The sequence below is a fragment of the Ascaphus truei genome, chromosome 3, assembly GCF_040206685.1.
Source record: "Ascaphus truei isolate aAscTru1 chromosome 3, aAscTru1.hap1, whole genome shotgun sequence".
NCBI lineage: Eukaryota > Metazoa > Chordata > Amphibia > Anura > Ascaphidae > Ascaphus > Ascaphus truei.
Genome location: NC_134485.1, coordinates 27,380,233 through 27,399,781, shown reverse-complemented (window position 1 = coordinate 27,399,781; position 19,549 = coordinate 27,380,233). Strand labels below are relative to the sequence as shown.

At 45.2% G+C, this 19,549-nt stretch overlaps 1 protein-coding gene across 4 annotated transcripts in view; it reads right to left on the bottom strand.

The window, feature by feature from the left end:
- IFNAR1 (interferon alpha and beta receptor subunit 1) overlaps positions 1 to 19,328 on the bottom strand; it is a 30,471-nt gene extending 11,143 nt beyond the window's left edge. The window contains exons 1-7 of one of the 4 annotated variants that reach the window (XM_075593850.1): positions 19,162 to 19,328; positions 11,443 to 11,575; positions 10,816 to 11,003; positions 9,206 to 9,363; positions 6,659 to 6,806; positions 3,503 to 3,626; positions 619 to 806 (exon numbers count right to left, since the gene is read on the bottom strand). In XM_075593850.1, the coding sequence (XP_075449965.1) occupies positions 619 to 806; positions 3,503 to 3,626; positions 6,659 to 6,806; positions 9,206 to 9,363; positions 10,816 to 11,003; positions 11,443 to 11,575; positions 19,162 to 19,240 (1,018 nt within the window). In that variant the 5' untranslated portion in view covers positions 19,241 to 19,328. Of the gene's footprint in view, positions 1 to 618; positions 807 to 3,502; positions 3,627 to 6,658; positions 6,807 to 9,205; positions 9,367 to 10,815; positions 11,004 to 11,442; positions 11,576 to 16,604; positions 16,738 to 19,161 lie in introns of those variants that run through there. The other 3 variants (XM_075593849.1, XM_075593851.1, XM_075593852.1) reach the window with 3 other exon arrangements.
- Between the last annotated feature and the right edge of the window lie 221 nt (positions 19,329 to 19,549).

Genomic DNA, 19,549 nt, shown 5'->3' with positions numbered 1-19,549 from the left:
GAGGGACTGTCCAGAGATCAGAAATATAACAGATATACCTCAAGGCTACAATTAAGTCAAGAATGCTAGGCCGCACTTATAGTGCCGGCTACAGCGGCGGCGCGCTGCGTAAAACCAAGAAGATGTAATCTGTCGCGTGCGTCTATAGTGGGTGCGACCGCGACGGCGCAACACAGCGTCCAAAATCGCTGAAATCAATATTTTGATATTTACCGCCTCGGCCGCACTCCGTGACTGCAATAAGACAATCACACAGCCTCTACATGACGTCAACGCCATCGCAAAAACTGAATTACAATGTTTGCGACGGCGACAAGTGATATCACCGGTCGCGTCACCGTCAATGTAACCTGCACTATAAGCTCAGCCATACTCTTCTTCATTTGGAGAAATGCAACTGAAGAAGCTTACATAAGCATATATCTTGCATCTTCAGCACAGTAAATGCTTTAGTAAACTTCGTTCCTCCTGCCTTAAAGGCCAGAGAGAACATACCAATCTCCTACATCTGGCGTTATTCTTTAAACCGCGAAGTCTCGGGGCACGAGCGCTCGGAAACTCCCATTGAAGTCAGTTGAAAAATAAATGAATAAAGCCTGGTAACAAAAGTCAACTTACTGTCATGAATGGGAGAGAATGTTACCGTGTCAGAGAACGTTCTATTTCTTCCTCCGTTAGCCGCTGATACACGGAAGTGATACTTTCCATAAAAGAATAATTTCAATGACAGATCACACTCAAAAGTAGTAATATTTTCACATAAATTCACTTTCATCCAATTGTCTTCATTCATCTGCTTGTAGCTGCTAAAATGGGAGAACAAAAGCAGAGTTTAAAAAAATAAAGTTTAGTTTAGTTAGGCCGGTTCTACCAAGCAATCTAACAAATTAGCAAGCAGCAGGATGCAGGGGAATTCTCAGGGGGAGATTCCCCAAGCACTGAGGTCACCGCCCCCCAACACCCCCTCCCCCTCCCAATCTCTTTGAAATTCAAGTTAAAAGCAATTAACGCTCCATTGGGTGATGTACGGTACCATGTACTGGCACCTAGTGAATCCTGGCATTCGTACGAGTCAGATCTCCTCTGCCTGATGCAGGAGGAGCAGTCGAGGAACTGAGAGGAGGCACCTGTGGCGCACCTTCCACCTTAACTACAATCCAGACATTTAATAAGAGACACATGGGAAGAGGGGGGGAAACATTGGGGACATGCCTGAAATAGACAGGGGGGGGGGGAGAGACAGATGGGGACAAGGGAGAAGAACATCGACTGGAGAAAAGAGAATAATACATTGGGCACGGGGTAAGAAAAAACAAATAAGTGAGCGATAGGAACAGATATAAGGCATAGGGCACATGGGGGAGAGAAAAAAGCAAAAAAAAGCACCCAGAATCCAAATGTCAAAATGCAAACAATTTACTGATGACAGATATATTGAAACAGGTAAAAAGCACAGACTGTTTGACTGAGCCTCTGATCAAGCAACCTGTGCTGAAGATACTCTGAAAACCTGACCTGTTGGGGGGAGGGGGTGCTTGAGGCCTGGAGTTGAGCACCCCTGCAGTAGAGGTAGAGATAATTGGTACTTGCGTGCAATAACAAAATAATTGGTATGTTAGTAGAAATAATAATTTGTGCATGGCAGCAATTGTTAGTAAGGCAGAAAAAATACTTCCTGTGGTTATCACTTTGCAATTGTCACATATTCGAGGACTATGAATGAACCAGCCTTGTATACTTTCTTACTCGTGATCTAGGCCAGAGGTGCGCAAACTGGGGGGCGCACAAGATTGTTTAGGGGGGGCGCAGGCGATTTTGCAGAGAAGCAGAGAAAGGCAGTATGTAGCTGCAATTTCTCCTGCAGCCATTAGGTGACGCTGTGCTGCAGAGCTCATGCAGAGCTCATGCAGCACAGGCTTTGACTTCCTGAATGCGCGTGGTGTGTGTGTGTGTGTGTGACAAAGAGACATGGAGATGTGGGAGACATATTGGGGGGAGGGAGAGAGAAAGAGAGACATGGAGAGGTGGGAGACATATTGGGGGGAGGGGGAGAGAAAGAGAGACATGGAGAGGTGGGAGACATATTGGGGGAAGGGGAGAGAGAGATGGAGAGGTGGGAGACATATTGGGGGGAGGGGGAGTAAGAGACATGGAGATGTGGGAGACATATTGGGGGGAGGGGGGAGAGAGAGACATGGAGAGGTGTGAGACATTTTGGGGGGAGGGTGAGACATGGAGAGGTGGGAGACATATTGGGGGGAGGGGGAGAGAGAGATGGAGAGGTGGGAGAGAGACATTGGGGGAAGGTGAGAGAGAAAGACACTGGGGGAAGGTGAGAGAGAGAGACATTGGGGGAAGGTGAGAGAGAAAGACACTGGGGGGAGGTGAGAGAGAATGACACAAGCAGAGATGGCAGAATTGAGGGACCTGGGAGGAGGATGAGTTTTGGGGGGCTGAGGGTTATTCTTTGGGTCAGGGGGGTCAATTGGGAGTATTGATCAGCAGAGGAGATTCATCAGAACCCCCTTGAGTTTGGTTATGAGGATCCCTTACAACATTTAAAACAGGAATAAATAATACATAAAACTGGTAGGTAGGAGTGGATGACACTGGGGAAAGCAAATGGGAGAAGGAAAAAAGGGAGGGGAAGGGGGGAAAAAAAGGAGGGGGGAGAGGGAAGGGAGGTAGCAAAGAGGTGGATGATTGCTCCCTCAAAATGGATTGCCTTTGTGCACCAGAAAAAAAATATTATCAGATGCCAGCAAACAATAAAATAAACAGTGATCCAATACCAGTATACTGCCTGCGCGCACGCCTGCAGCCCAAGCGATTTGTGAACTTGGCTGCAGGAGATTGTAGACGCATGGCGGGGGCGTCACAATGCTGGTTCGTCCTTATTGGCTGAACCAGCTCACCTGCGCTGACGTCATGTGATTTTGATTACATCAGGCAGGGGGGGCCCCGAGAAATTTCATGGATGAAAAGGGGGGGCTCGGCGTAAAAAGTTTGCTCACCCCTGATCTAGGCATCTAGTGCCAATTTGATTGCCTCTTTTAAAGGAGTATCCTGGGACTAAAATGAACCATCAATAGCGACATACTACAGGGGTTAGATTTAATAGGTGCAGAAATAAAACACTTCCAAATATGTTTAAATAATGTTGCCAAGTTAGTTTGCAAGAATAGTATTCAGAAACATGGTAGGGGTTTGACCTATATTTCCTGCATGTGCGAAGTCATCAGAGTTACTGTACACCGCTGACCCCCAAACAGCTAAAAGTTACAATGATTGCATTACTCGAGAAGTGAAATAGATGTGTACAAAACATTATTTTTTATGAGCAAAGTGAACTTGAGCTTTTTGATAGGCTTTGGGCTTTTTTACACGGTTTAAGTCAGAAATAATATTTGGGACATGCTATGAAGTTCTTTACTGATATAATATGATTAAAGAAATCTCCTTAAAACCCGACCACTATAAAGATGGAGGGAATCTTACATACCTTAACATTTCTACCGCAAATGTCACGTTTGGCTCCCGTGTGTAATTCCATTCCCATTTCAACACGTACTTTGTATTAAGGGCATCAACTCTCACATTCTCTGGGACAGGCTGCTCTTCCGACCCTGCGAAACAGTTGACATTTTTTCTGTAATTGGCATAACCTTATATTAAACACACATTGATTTGCAGACAACTGTTTGTAACTCCAACATTTCAATCCCAACATGGAAGCTTCATCATGAAATGATAAAAGACTGCCTATTTGTACTTAAGTTCCCGAAGCTTTTCACAGGTTCTAAATTTACTACAGGGTTCAAATGATTCTGAACATGATCTGAAACAGCTGACTGATTAACCAAGGCTTCCAAGCGCTTGTAGATATTTCCTTGAAGACTGAAGGAGCAGCTCGGTGAGTAAAGGTGCTGACTCTGATAAGAATGTCACTGAGTGTGTAGCAGGGGAACCTGGTTGAAATCCCGGTGTCAGCTCCTTGTGACCTTGAGCAATTCACTTCATCTCCCTGTGCCTCCGGGACCAAAAACATAGATTGTAATCTCATCTGGGCAGGGCCTGTGTCTGTGATATTCCTATGTGCTGCGTACTGCGCACTATACTGTAATTGTGACGCGCTTTGTGTCCCATTGAGAGAAAAGCGCTATATGACAAAGTTATTATTATTAACGACAGTACACATAAACTGAAGAACTCTTACAATTTGTAGAATACGTTGAACAGCTACTGCCACCAGTAATATTTAGACATATTTAGCGCATGCTAATTCTGCACTTGGGCGTATTGGTAAATAAATGACAGGGTAGAATTCAAGCATCCCTCTGAATAACTCCTATTACTGCTACTGAGGGTTAAAATATATTTCCCGGACAGTACTGATTGCATGATACCCTAAAAAAAGATGAGAGAGAGACACTGGGGGAAGGTGAGAGAGACACACTGGGGGGCAGGTGAGAAAGACACTGGGGGAAGGTGAGAGAGAAAGTAACATCCCCCACCAAACATTAATGGAATCAGCTGTCAGGCTGGGCCATATTCCAACCTGAGATACCCTCCGTTCTACAATGAGCAGCCACTTTACCTTCTTGTTTCAACATTGTCCATCATTCCCTCTAGACTGTAAGCTCTCACGAGCAGGGCTCTCATTATCTCTCTCTATCTGTTTGTACATGTGAATGTAACTGTTTATTTAATAAAATATCTTGGCCCTTTACAAATAGATTTAAAACCAGAGACAGAACATGAAACACAGACAGAGCTCAGTGCACATCCAGTGAAACCTATACACGGTACAGTGCCTAAATATATATGTATAGATATCTATTAAATAAAATGGTCTTTTAGTTTAACATTTTGGCCAAAGTGTTGTAAGCCCCTGAGCCACTACACGGCAGGCCAAAATGTTAAACTAAAAGACCATTTTATTTAATAGATATCTATACATATATATTTAGGCACTGTACCGTGTATAGGTTTCACTGGATGTGCACTGAGCTCTGTCTGTGTTTCATGTTCTGTCTCTGGTTTTAAATATATATCGCCATGCTCAGTAGCACTCCTCTGTGACACCTATATGCTTATATATATGTTGTGATTATTTTGGGGGTTCAATATGAGCTTGCAGGTGTCCTGTACCCTTTACAAATAGATAATAATAATACATTTTTAACCTGACAGATCTCTTCTTTAATTCTACTAAAAGCTCTGTACACTATAATTATATCAATTATAAACTCTCATGTTGGCACCCTGTCAGCAAAGATCGTGCAATGCTGCACTCATGGTTTCAGTACGGTGAGAGCTCATGTTTTAGTACTCTGCTGTGAAGGACATGAAACATGACGTGGGAGAGACTGCAGATAGATATCGGGGGCTGCTCCAGCCACCAAAAGAGCAAGCTCAGAATAAAAACATATTACTAACTCTATATTACAGGTGGCATAAACCCAGATTTTACACCCAAAAGTCTAAACCGGAACAGTATAATGGCAAATATCTGGGAACATGTCAGCTGTACTGCTTGTGACTCTCAGTACCGGAAGAAAGAATGTTTCTATCATGCCGTAATAAGCGTGGCATTACAGACCAGTTCTGGGGGAAATTTCAACTGTGTTGTAGCCCTATATAATAGGACAAGTAATCACACAACAGAGACGCTCAAAAAAGGTGTGTGGATAGCACATAGTTAAGTAAGCATGAGGTGCTTTGTAATATACAGTCATGTGAAAAGAAAGCGCACCCTCTTTGAATTCCATGGTTTTACATATCAGGACATACTAACAATCATCTGTTCCTTAGCAGGTATGAAAATTAGGTGAAAACAACCTCAGATGAACAACAACACCTGACATATTACACTGTGTCATGATTTATTTAACAACAATAAAGCCAAAATTGGGTTTTTCACCTCCTTGGGTGATGTTTTGTTTTTGTACTGAATAAATAGATTTTTATTTTTATACCATCTGACTCCCTGGCAAGTGCGCTGCTTTCTTCTACGCTCCATCATTGGACTTCTGCTTCAGCGGCTGGCACGCCACTGCTGACTCTAGACTCAAGGAGTGGGTAAGATTGTTCCTATTTATTCCTTATGTGATTATGGATATGGATGAGTACCAGGACATATTTGATTTCCTCCAATGAGGTTACATCAAGGTGATATTGAGCATTTTTGATTGTCTCCTTCAGGAGAAGCTTTATTGTATTGGACTGGTCACTCACAGATCACTTTATTGTATACTCACTCCGTAGTATAGTCTTTGTTTGGAGCCGTATACTTATGGATTTAATTGCATGAAGATGTCACTATCTTTGGAGCACCCACTCGCTTTACAAATCGAACTCTATAACACACTTGCCTTCCCTTCCAGCGACGCGTCGTCATGGTAACCCGGCGTCAAATGACACCGCGGGGTTATGTGATGTCACGTTACCATGGCAACGTGACGTCACATGACCCTGCACGTCATGTGACGCCAGGGCCGAGCAGGGGGGGGGGGGGGAGAAAGCGAGGGGCCGAGGAGAGCATGCAGGGGTGTGCACGGGGAAAAGTTTGCGCACCCTTGTATAATTAGCACATACTGTATCCATATATTTCTACAAATGTTTTTTTTTTTTTTTAAATAAAAATACAGGAGCTTACCTTTTTCTTGTTTTTTAAAACAGTGTACAGGACTAAAGAGACCAAGTTTACGGTCTTGAATTTGAAAAGCCTGTACCTTCAAACAATAGGTTACACCGGGAACAAGATCATAAACTGGATATACAGGATCAGAAGTTGTATATCTGGTCTAAAATAAAAAGAATACAGATAGAATGAAGATGGATTATGCATCTGGAAAGCAAAATGTGCATCATCATGGCTGCGACTGGGAACTGCGTATAGTCTTACATTAAATGACACTTCTTACATTAAAGATTAGGGACTTAAAAAAAAGAGTGCAGGAAAAAATAAACATAAACCTAAAACTCATTTAAAAACAGAATTCTTATAAGAAGGCTGAAGGAGGAGCTTAGCTGGAAGAATGTGGTCTCTGAAGTGGGTGGAATTCCAGCTTCAGCTTGCCTTGTGATCTTGGGCAAGTCCCTTTACTGTACCTCAGGCACCAAAAATTAGATGATTGTAAGCTCTTTGGGACGGGAAGTTACTGTATTATGCCTGCAAAAATGTCATGCACAGCGCTGCTTACTCAGCACATTTGAACCTAATTACCAGCAATGAGGGGCAGGTCCCTCGGGCGGCAAAGGAAATACGGGGGGAAAAAAACCTAAGCAAGCCGCAATGGAACCCCTGGGCCTTACTCACAGAAAGCACAGTATTTGGAGCTTTTGGTCTCTGTTGTTGATAAGACTGTTTGAAAAGTCTCCCAGGCTCAGAAGTTGATTGATCACTGATAACAGGGAGCAGATCCACGTCAATACATTGAACGCCGAGAGAAAAGGAGTGGTCGTGTAAAGGTGACGGCTCGAATGTGAATGAAGCCTGTGCTGGTTCCAGTGTTATTTGGGCATGTCCTTAACTCTGTGACTTTACTCCATATCAGTGTTTTTTTAAAAACAATTGTTAAGGAACCCTATAATTACTGTATAATAGCGCGTCTGAGATCAGAAGCATTGTAAGGAACCCCAACCCTCTCTAATAGCGCGCCTGAAATCGGATGCATTTTATTAGAGGGCTGGGGTTCCTTACAATACATCTGATCTCCGACGCGCTATTAGAGAGGGCTTGGGATCAGATGTATTGTAAGGAACCCCAACCCTCTCTAATAAAATACATCTGATTTCAGACGCGCTATTCGAGAGGGTTGGGGTTCCTAAACAATTAATCTGATCTCAGACGTGCCATTAGAGAGGGTTGGGGTTCCTTACAATGAATCTGATCTCAGACGTGTCATTAGAGAGGGTTGGGGTTCCTAAAGGCCTATCTTTTTACCAGCAGCAAACTTCTATTGGGAGGAGTGAGGTATTATGTACAGTCTCTCACAAATATTAGGCCAATCCTTTTCCTTGCTGCCTTCTCCCTACGGGTATTTTAATATAGTATCTCTGAAACGTCATAGGGGTAGGTTTTATTGGCTCATCTGCTTTACATAGCAGTTACAGAGCCCCTACCAATTTTCCAATTAGTGCAGGTACAATACACCTCAGTGTCAGTCTGGATATCACCTTCCTTTGAAGAGTAGGTGAATGTATAAGGCTGACAGAAAGCAATATGTGTAAGTTTTATTATATTCACACCAGGGAATTTGTGCACCTACAGTTTACCTCTACAGTAAGGTAACTATGATACTGGCTCTGGCCAGATTTTATTTGCACTACTCACATAAGCATATGCTTTATTTAACCCCTTCAGGTCTTTCTCACACTTTTCACTAGTCCATGAGACAATTATTACATATATTCAGTGTAGGTACCTGAATACGGTTATGCCTTGACATGGCTTGCAGGCTTATAATGCTTTGGCCAAAAGGTTTAACAAAATAACCCTTATTCATGATATCATTATTTTATTTTATCCTAATTGGTAGGAGTGCAGGAATCGCTCTTTTTTTCCAGTAATTTAGCGTTGAATGTTTTAGCGGAGTTCCCACACTTGTTTTGCTTATGCTTCTCTTCATAGCTTAGGTTTATTCCCTAGACCAGTTATGCGCAAAGTTTTGAACCTGCGCCCCCCCCTTCCTGCTTACCTCCCGCCTCACGCCACCCCCCATCTGCTCTGGCATCAACTGACGTCGCGGGGTCATGTGACGCTGGGTTATCATGGTGATGCATCGCCGAAGATCAGGTAGGATAAGCTGCAGAGGCCTTAAGTGTTCCCCCGGCATTTAATTTAAATGCCTTGGGGGAGAGTGCATCACCTCTGTAGCCGCCGCGCCCCCCCATGCAAATCTCCCGCCCCCCACTTTGCGCACCCCTACCCCAGACAATAAGGGAGTTACAGTACATTAGGCAGATCATAGCCATTGCCAGGGCCGCCAACAGAAATCTTGAGGTCCAGGACAAATTAAAGGAGCAGCCCCGCCTCCCCCCTTTTAACTGGGGTTCCTCACTTCCCCCAACCTGCAGCATGCTGTCTCTGACAGGCACCTCCACAGACACCCTCCCGGAGACCCCCTCTGCAGACCATGCCACGTGTTGGTTTTTCCGGCAGGGAGTCAGGCCCCTTTACACACCGGGCCCTGTATCTTACCTCCTCCTCATTGGAGTTATTTTTCCAGAGAATAATGGCATAGGCTAAGTCCTCCTCCTCCCACATTTTCCTTTTCACCTTTGCTTCTGGAGCTGAAATATTGATTAGTATGGCTCCGCGTATGGATGTCACATCTACGGCAGCAGGCGGGCCGATTTCTGCTAAAAAGGTCAAATAAATATCACGGTCTCCTTCACAGATACTGCTTATGTGTCAATTATATTTCATTGTGTGTCAATTCATTCTGCCCGTGGAACCTGATAGCTTTGTGTACCCAGGGCCGGCTTGGATTTAGAGGTTCTCGTGCCGGGGGAGAGAGTGGGGCCTCTTACCTGCAACAGCATCTCCTCATCTCAACTTCATGTTGTCATGGCAACATGATGCTGCGACATTGCAGTGTTGAGGAAAAAAGAGGAGAAGCTGGATAAAAGGTAAGAGACCGTTACAGAGACCCCGCGCTCTCCCCGGTAATCCGTTAAACTGTTGTGGGGAAGAAAGCCAGGCCTCTGTAAGCGCGAGGCTCAGTGCGACTGCACCGATGGAACCGCCATCAGGCCGGCACTGTGTGTACCTGCTAAAAAGAAGTCACGCTTGGCTAGCATTTTTTCAATATAATTATTGCATTTACTATATTTATACCATCTTACTGCACATGAATAAAGACATGAACAATGAGCCAAGAGGACAAAGAACTTTGTATTTGCAGCTGCATTTAATCTTAACCCATTCAGTGTACATCTGCGGACGCTTGATGGGGCTCCCCAAGAACTGCTCTCCTCTGCACAGGACCAGCGATCTAAGGGTTAACATTTGCTTGTACTTTGTGGAACGTCAACCCCACCCACTGGAATGTTAATGAGCAAAAGGACACAAAGATCTTTGTATTCGCAGCTGCATTCAATCTGAAACCCTTCAGTGTACATCTGCGTCGCCCCAAAGGCGGACAGTCTTTGGCACAGCCAAGGGGTGTGAGCAGTTTTCTGATGTTAAAGCTGCTCTATTTCAATCTGAAACTCACCAGCGCCTTTATCCTCTGTACCCAATTTTCCAACTCTATCTATCCATGAAATGTCTGTGAATTGAGTGTATAACCCTGTTCTTTTAATGTAACCATGTATTGTTATAACTCTGTGCCCAGGACATACTTGAAAACGAGAGGTAACTCAATGTATTACTTCCTGGTAAAACATTTTATAAATAAATACATTTTTTTTACGACAAATGAAGTTCATTAAATTCCTTACGTTATACTGTATTTAAATTATTTTGCTAAATACAGTAATTATTATGTTACATACAATGGGGGAAGGGGTTTTAAGACCCTGTTAGGAAAATCACCATCCAAATTTATGTGCAAGGTTTTTTTCTTAGTTAAAAATAAATAAAGTTTTATATATAATAATAATAATAATAATATATCTTTTAGAAACAGGGCATAGATAATGGAATTAATGTAGGTGCTGAAGCAGTCATGTAACGCAAGTCACGATTACATGTCGCAAAAATAGGTAGGCACGCCAAAAATGTAAACAAATAGCATTTATATAGTAATAAATATTACGAATCTGCAAGTAAGAGTTTTGCATTAGCTTGAACTGCAGCTTTCTTACCTACTGAGTTAGGAGTAAATGTTATAGGATTGGACCACTGAGAGTCTCCTTCCCATGTTTCAGCTCTGACACGCACACTATATTTCTTATCGAAATGCAATTTTTCCACGGTGAAGTTACACGTGTGATATGGAACATGATGACATCCGGTCAGATTTCTCCACGATTCGCTGTTTTTTCTCTTGACCCTTAAGCGTGACACAAAACCCAATCAGTTTTTTGGGGCGGGAAGAACAAAAACAGAAGTGTGATAATACAACGACACGTTTCCAAATCATGGTTTTATTCCGCTTTTGTTCAGAGAGGAGACTGAAATAAGAAATAAAACTACAGCCCCTAGTTAACGTCAGCATGGTTTCTAAATGACATTAAGGATTAAGATTATATAGTAACTAGATCTTTTTGGGCCCATTTTGAACCAAACAACCACTTAAGCTCTTTTTTAATAATACTATTTATTTTTTTAACGCTCAGATAAGAATGGAAACTCCAGGGCATTTCGGATTTGATACATGAATCTATTCTGTCATAAGGCACGACGTTTCGAACTTCGCAGAGTTCTTTATCAAGTGACTGGCACGGATTACAAGGTATTTAATCTTATGGAAAAAAAGGTAGTGAACATACATTTGGTAATTTGCAGAAAAGGTCACATTGAGGTCGTCTGCACTATTTACATTATCCCAGGCCCACGTTACTGCAAGGTTTGTATTCACTCCACTGACTTGAACATTCGTAGGCGGTTTCAGGGCACCATGACCTGTAAAACAAGAACAATTCAGATTAACATTCACCGCTCGTAATGTGAAGGGTACGGCTACGGCCCCAGTGTGTGCGACAGGGTGTCTGGCGGCGCTTGTTTCCCAGCATCAGTGCGATCTGATGGACTCCAGGCAACTCGCAATGGGGAGGCCTGGTGGAGGCGCGGCCATGATGTCACGCGGCTGGTTCGCCCGCATTGGCTGGACCGCCGCCGTGACGTGGCCAACGCTCGGCCGCCGCACCAAAAATCTTGTCTTTTGGCAAAGGCGCTCGCGCACACACGTCGACTGGGGGCTGTACTTTGTGTGCGGCGCACGCGCCGTCGCAGCCACCAGGGACGAAGCATAAGGAGCTCTCATCAGCCCCTAAAAAGGTGCCCTCATGGCACCCTAACTAGATGGAGACAGGAAAGAGGCAGGGGAAGTGGTTCACAGGGTGCCCCAGAGAGATGCAGGTAGGGTGATGAGGCGATAAGGGGTAGAGAAGAGAAAAAAGGATGCCGCAAAAATGAAATGGTCAATATATCTATTGAATTGTGTGTGTGTGTGTGTGTATTTTCCTGCTTGGAAATGGCCTACTACACATGGTAAAGATGCACCCTTTAATATTGCAGTAGAATAAGTTCTCCCAAATCCTATGACAAATATATACAACATGCATTGCAATGCTCTTTTCTAGGACTACTGTCATTTATCCACTGTAGAACCCTTACCCTTTACAAATAAAAAGATAGCTAACCGCTAAGGCAATGAAGGGGTTAAGCAAGACTGGTTTATTGAGGGGCAGATGGAGTGATGGAAGGGGGTAATTGCCCCAGGGTGGGTGGTTAGGCCTACCGGGGAGGTTGCGGGAGGGCTTAACCCCTTCATTACCTTAGCGATAGTAACGGCTATGGTAATGAAAGGGTTAACCCCTCCCACTGCCTAGAGGCCTAACCACCCACACTAGGGCAACCACCCCCGTCACCCACCTGCTCTGGCCCCAATACACATTACAATACAAACATCAATACAATACATTGAACATTGTACATATATCTCTTGAACAGATCCTCATATTTTAAAAATAAAAATAGTGTTGGGAAGGGCAAGAAGGGGTCTATAAAAGTAAGTTTAAAAAATTGTGATCAGCATGGGATGTTGCCTAAGGCCGAGTCCATAGAGGGGGAAGCCGCGCTCCTCCGCACTGACGCTGAGGCTCGCCTGCTCGTCAGGAGCGATTCCATGGACTGGCAGGCGAGTCAGTGTGCGCGATCGGGAGGTGGGGCAGTGACGTCGCTGGGCCAATGGTCCGCGAAGCGCCGCCGTCAACGTCACGGCGCCATGACGCTGCTTCGCGCTGATTGGGTGTTTCCAGCCGACAGCGCGATGAGAAACAGGCTCTGTGATATACAAGGAATCCTTGCCCCCCAGAGAGCTTACAAAGTCACGCCCAGATCAACAAAAGGGATCTGAATAGGAGTAAGGGTCTGCTAAAGCTGGGCATCCTTTGTGGGCCCGGCCCTGAGAGATAACAATTTCATATTCAAGTGCGTCTTGGCAAGGATAACACATTTCTCAATTCACAGCCTGTCATGTCTCTGCCGCCAGGAAATAAGATGATGTTGTTTTCATACTTTCACATGCATGTTGTTTTCATGTGTCCCCCTCTCGCACACATTTCCACCACCAGCGCTGTCTCCTGACACACACACTTCTCCTATGATACAGCAGTACTGCTAGTCTCCTTTTCACTTGCACCTTTCCACTTGTTACTGCCGTTTACAGCGACTAGTTCAAAGCTCAGACTCAGACCAAAACTGAAAGTAGTGGTTGGGGAAATCCCACACTACAAAAGAAAAACAATACATTCACTTTTTCCTTGTTGCTGGAGGTAACCTTTACTGAACACGCTGTGAACCGATGTATCAGTCACTGCTGCATTACTGGGGGACATATTAGCACATTTATTAATGGGAAATAAAATGGTTTTGAATTGATATTTTTGTTTAATATAGCCAACGCGATTTTTATCCAGTTTTTTTTTAACCCCTTACAGCAGGGGTGGCCAAGTCCCGTTCTCAAGCGTCACCAAGAGATCAGGTTTTCATGATATTCCTGCTTCAATCTCTGATTGAGCCACCTGTGCTGAATCAGGCACTAATTGAACCACCTGTGCTGATGCAGGGATACTATAATACACAGAGAACACGTCGCTCACCACACGAACAGACACAACATAAACATTAGCTACCCCGGTGCATGGGAGACGGGAATAGCATAAAACACACAAATAATCACAAGGATTACATAAAGCCCCCAATAGTTGCACTCAAGGTAGATAACACTACAGGTAAAAGTGTCATCTCAATGGAAGCCAAAAAATAGCCTAATCCCTCAGTGGGGTCAGCCGCAAAAAAGGTCACACTCAAAAAATAATAAAGTTTTAATAAACAATAAAATTAAAACCCGACGAAACACCATAAAAATGTATAGAAATGCATGGAATAAAATCCCCAAGTATGTGGAGGTGAGAGAAATAGGCAGTGTATAACTATATCTCAAGCCTAGATCGCTTCAACAAGTAGTAACAAAGCTGTCCGCTCAATAAACAGTCTCCCACAAACTTTGTGTGAGACTGTAAGAGCACAAACCGTGCAAAATATACAGCAACAGAATAATGCTTCTTATTCCCAATGGACACAATATATATCAACCGTAAGGTAAGTATACGACCTGATATCGTGTATAGTACATATAGACAGCCGCAGCCGCAGCCCTGGGAGGTATCCGGAGCTGATCTCGCTTCCAAACATCTCCCCCTTGAGAAAGCGCGCTGTGACGCGCGAAACGTACGTCGGGGTACACATGACGTCATCACGCTGACGCTCACGTGTTTGATGTTTGGAGGCGAGATCAGCTCCCCCCCCCCCCTCGCAATGACCAAGATCACTCCCTGAGGGCCTTGTTAATTCCTACTATATGCTGCTACACACGGTCACAGTCGCAGGCAATACTGTAGGTACTTAAAGGGATGTTTCCTCTTGCCCCATTTTGGGGGTTTTGTTTTAATAAATGCAGCAGTTCCTTGCCTTTCTGGCAATGTAATTATCTATGCTGCTAATATGCAATATGGCCGCCTAAATAGATGCTATAGCAACCCCAGGACGCTTAATGCATAAAAATAAAAAAAAGAGTGGGGGGGGAAAACAATAAGTATTATCTAATACTACACAATTGAGATATATATACACACACACACATACACACACAGCTCAACCCCGTTATAACGCTGTGCTAGGGGTCCAAAGAATCACATGGTGTTATAAGCGGATCGCGTTAGAAATAATGTACAATTGTATGCATTGTACAATAAAGTATTTAAGGCACCAATAATCGTGTTGTAAAGTATTCATAAATACGAAAACTGGGAGCCACGCTTGCATCGCGTTATAAGCGGATTCGCGTTGGAGAGAGAGAGAGAGAGAGAGAGAGAGAAAGAGAGAAAGAGAGAAAGAGAGAGAGAGAGAAAGAGAGAGAGAGAGAGAGAGAGAGAGAGAGAGAGAGAGAGAGAGAGAGAGAGAGAGAGAGAGAGAGAGAGAGAGAGAGAGAGAGAGAGAGAGAGAGAGAGAGAGAGAGAGAGAGAGAGAGAGAGAGAGAGGATTTTGAATGAAATTCTGGTTTAAGTTTTACTTCCCTATGGACCACACTTGCTATTCAATTACACATTTAAGAGTAGAATTATCCAAATAGATGCCCCCATCTCCCCTAAAGATGACTACATGGGTCTTTCATTGCAATATATCAGGGGTGGCCAACTCCTGTCCTTAAGGGCCACCAACAGATCAGGTTTTCAGGCTATCCCTACTTCAGCACAGTCAAACACTGAGCCACTGACTGAGCCATCTGTGCTGAAGCAGGGCTAACCTGAAAACCTGACCTGGTGGTGGTCCTTAAGGACTGGAGCTGGCCACATCTGCAATATATTATGACAACATTGCCATTGAATCTTTTGTAACCTCTGCTCTTTTCAGAGCTATTCTGGCATATGTTGTGTTATCTAAAGGGGAACAATGTCACATGCTGACACGTAGCTTACAATCTATGATGTTGGTGCCTGAGGCACAAGGAGATAAAGTGACTTGCTCAGGGTCACAAGGAGCTGACACCAGGAATAGTACCAGGCTCGCCCCGATTCAAACTCAGTGTCATTGTTTACAGTCAGTCTCTTTACTCACTGAGCCGCTCCTTCTGCCATTAACCCTTTCTGCGCCCCAAAGAGTGCTCGTTTTCAAGGGGAGATGGCGTCCTATGGAGTGCAGACCGCCTCCTGCAGTGAAGGGAGATGGAACAGGAAGACACCTCTTCCGTTTCCGGGTTAAGGTCCACCAAGCTTTTCCAGAGGGGCAGCGGCACCCTGGGGCCACGGCCCCACCAACACTCAAAGGGTTAAATGAGGCGTCCACCCTAAGTAACCTCCTTCTTTAATTTTTTATTACAGGACTGGAACCAGGGGATCCTCCATGGGTGAACCGCACTGTTTTCAGCTCCCCCCTACCACCCCCCACTCTTCCCCACAACAATTATACTGCTTGCCGGGGGAGAGCGCGGGAACTCTGTAATCGTGCCGCTACAGAAAATGGCAGTGCATTGTCATGACAACGGGACGCCACTTGACGTCGCGGCACCATGATGAGGGACACTGCAGGAAGACATCGCGAAGTAGAAGGTAAGAGGCCCTGCACCCCATGTCCCGGCACCTAGCCCCGCAATATTACCAGCCGGCGCTGCCCCTTGCTATATTTAAATATTTCAATCCTATCCCCACTCTGCCTTCTCTCCTCCAAGCTTTACGTGTTGAATTTAAATACAAGAACTTGCATATATTATTCTGAAAATGGCAGAATACCAGTCTGTTAGGCATGACACAGACTGCCATGGTTGTAAAAATGCAGTCACTTTTTGCAAGAGAAAGAAGGTATACACATGGCAAACTTATCATCTCTCCACCCTTTTTAGTGAAACAGAATGATGTGAGCTCAGACTTACCCCAATAACAGTCCTCCGAAGGGCTGCCGACAGATTTCATGGGGCCCAGGACTAGAGTTTAGACGGGGCCACCCCACGTGTCGACGACCTTGCGAGCCCCCACCGTTCACACCCTTGTGAGCCACCTCCTCTATTTTACCCTCTCCACATGTATTTCTCTCACTCTCCCCCTCTCCTTCTTCCACCCACTCTCTCCTCTATCACTTAATTACCCCCCTTTCATTCAATCCCGCTCCCTCAATCTCCCCCCAATAATTACCCCCACACACACAAAATGCAACACACACACCCTTGTACCTGACATCATGGAAAGAAGATAGATAGAAAGCAGTGCTATACAGTGAGAGGTGACAGAAAGCACTGCTATACAGTGACAGAAAGCAGCGCTACACAGTGACAGAAAGCAGTGCTATACAGTGACAGGCAATAGAAAGCAGTGCTATACAGTGACAGGTGACAGAAAGCAGTGCTATACAGTGACAGGCAATAGAAAGCAGCGCTATACAGTGACAGGTGACAGAAAGCAATGCTATACAGCGACAGAAAGCAGTGCTATACAGTGACAGGCGACAGAAAGCAGTGCTATACAGTGACAGGTGACAGAAAGCACTGCTATACAGTGACAGGTGACAGAAAGCAGTGCTATACAGTGACAGGTGACAGAAAGCAGTGCTATACAGTGACAGGTGACAGAAAGCAGCGCTATACAGCAACAGAAAGCAGTGCTATACAGTGACAGGCAATAGAAAGCAGCGCTATACAGTGACAGGTGACAGAAAGCAGTGCTATACAGCGACAGAAAGCAGTGCTATACAGTGACAGGCAATAGAAAGCAGTGCTATACAGTGACAGGCAATAGAAAGCAGCGCTATACAGTGACAGGTGACAGAAAGCAGTGCTATACAGTGACAGGTGACAGAAAGCAGTGCTATACAGTGACAGGTGACAGAAAGCAGCGCTATAAAGTGACAGGTGACAGAAAGCAGTGCAATACAGTGACAGGCGACAGAAAGCAGTGCTATACAGTGACAGGTGACAGAAAGCAGTGCTATACAGTGACAGGTGACAGAAAGCACTGCTATACATTGACAGGCAATAGAAAGCAGTGCTATACAGTGACAGGTGACAGAAAGCAGCGCTAAACAGTGACTGGTGACAGAAAGCAGCGCTATACAGCGACAGAAAGCAGTGCTATACAGTACAGTGACAGACAATAGAAAGCAGTGCTATACAGTGACAGGCAACAGAAAGCAGTGCTATACAGTGACAGGCAATAGAAAGCACCGCTATACAGTGACAGGTGACAGAAAGCAGCGCTATACAGTGACAGGTGACAGAAAGCAGTGCTATACAGTGACAGGTGACAGAAAGCAGCGCTATACAGTGACAGGTGACAGAAAGCAGCGCTATACAGTGACAGGTGACAGAAAGCAGTGCTATACAGTGACAGGCGACAGAAAGCAGTGCTATACAGTGACAGGCGACAGAAAGCAGCGCTATACAGTGACAGGCGACAGAAAGCAGCGCTATACAGTGACAGGTGACAGAAAGCAGTGCTATACAGTGACAGGTGACAGAAAGCAGCGCTATACAGTGACAGGTGACAGAAAGCAGCGCTATACAGTGACAGGTGACAGAAAGCAGTGCTATACAGTGACAGGCGACAGAAAGCAGTGCTATACAGTGACAGGCGACAGAAAGCAGCGCTATACAGTGACAGGTGACAGAAAGCAGCGCTATACAGTGACAGGTGACAGAAAGCAGCGCTATACAGTGACAGGCGACAGAAAGCAGCGCTATACAGTGACAGGTGACAGAAAGCAGCGCTATACAGTGACAGGTGACAGAAAGCAGTGCTATACAGTGACAGGTGACAGAAAGCAGTGCTATACAGTGACAGGCGACAGAAAGCAGTGCTATACAGTGACAGGTGACAGAAAGCAGCGCTATACAGTGACAGGCGACAGAAAGCAGCGCTATACAGTGACAGGTGACAGAAAGCAGCGCTATACAGTGACAGGTGACAGAAAGCAGTGCTATACAGTGACAGGCGACAGAAAGCAGTGCTATACAGTGACAGGTGACAGAAAGCAGCGCTATACAGTGACAGGTGACAGAAAGCAGCGCTATACAGTGACAGGTGGCAGAAAGCAGCGCTATACAGTGACAGGCGACAGAAAGCAGCGCTATACAGTGACAGGTGACAGAAAGCAGCGCTATACAGTGACAGGCGACAGAAAGCAGCGCTATACAGTGACAGGTGACAGAAAGCAGTGCTATACAGTGACAGGCGACAGAAAGCAGTGCTATACAGTGACAGGTGACAGAAAGCAGCGCTATACAGTGACAGGCGACAGAAAGCAGCGCTATACAGTGACAGGTGACAGAAAGCAGCGCTATACAGTGACAGGTGGCAGAAAGCAGCGCTATACAGTGACAGGTAGCAGGGCTATACAGTGACAGGAAGAGGTGAATGACAGAGCTCCGAGCTGTGGCCGTTATTCCAGTCTGGGCCTTCAATAAACAACAGCCGGAGAGGGACACGGAGACCCCTTACCGGACTCACCTGGCGCCCCCAGCCCGAGCACTGCCAGCAGCAGCGGGAGATGGGGGCCCAGCAGGGGCCGCGCTGCCATGTCTGCCCGCTGCCCGTCACCGCAATCTCCCACACAACATCCCGAGAGACGTCACCACGCACGGCGTCTGAGGCTGCTGCCAGGGCTACATCTGCCCGTCCCTTTCCGGGACAGCCAGCCTCTTGTTACCGTGACATCACTGCGCTGTCAGAGAGGCAAGGGTATGGCTATGGGATGTTTATTATAACAGTCCTTCCATAAGGGCGCTCCCTATAATATTATTACTGTCCTTCCATAAGGGTGCTCCTATAATATTATTACTGTCCTTCCATAAGGGCGCTCCTATAATATTATTACTGTCCTTCCATA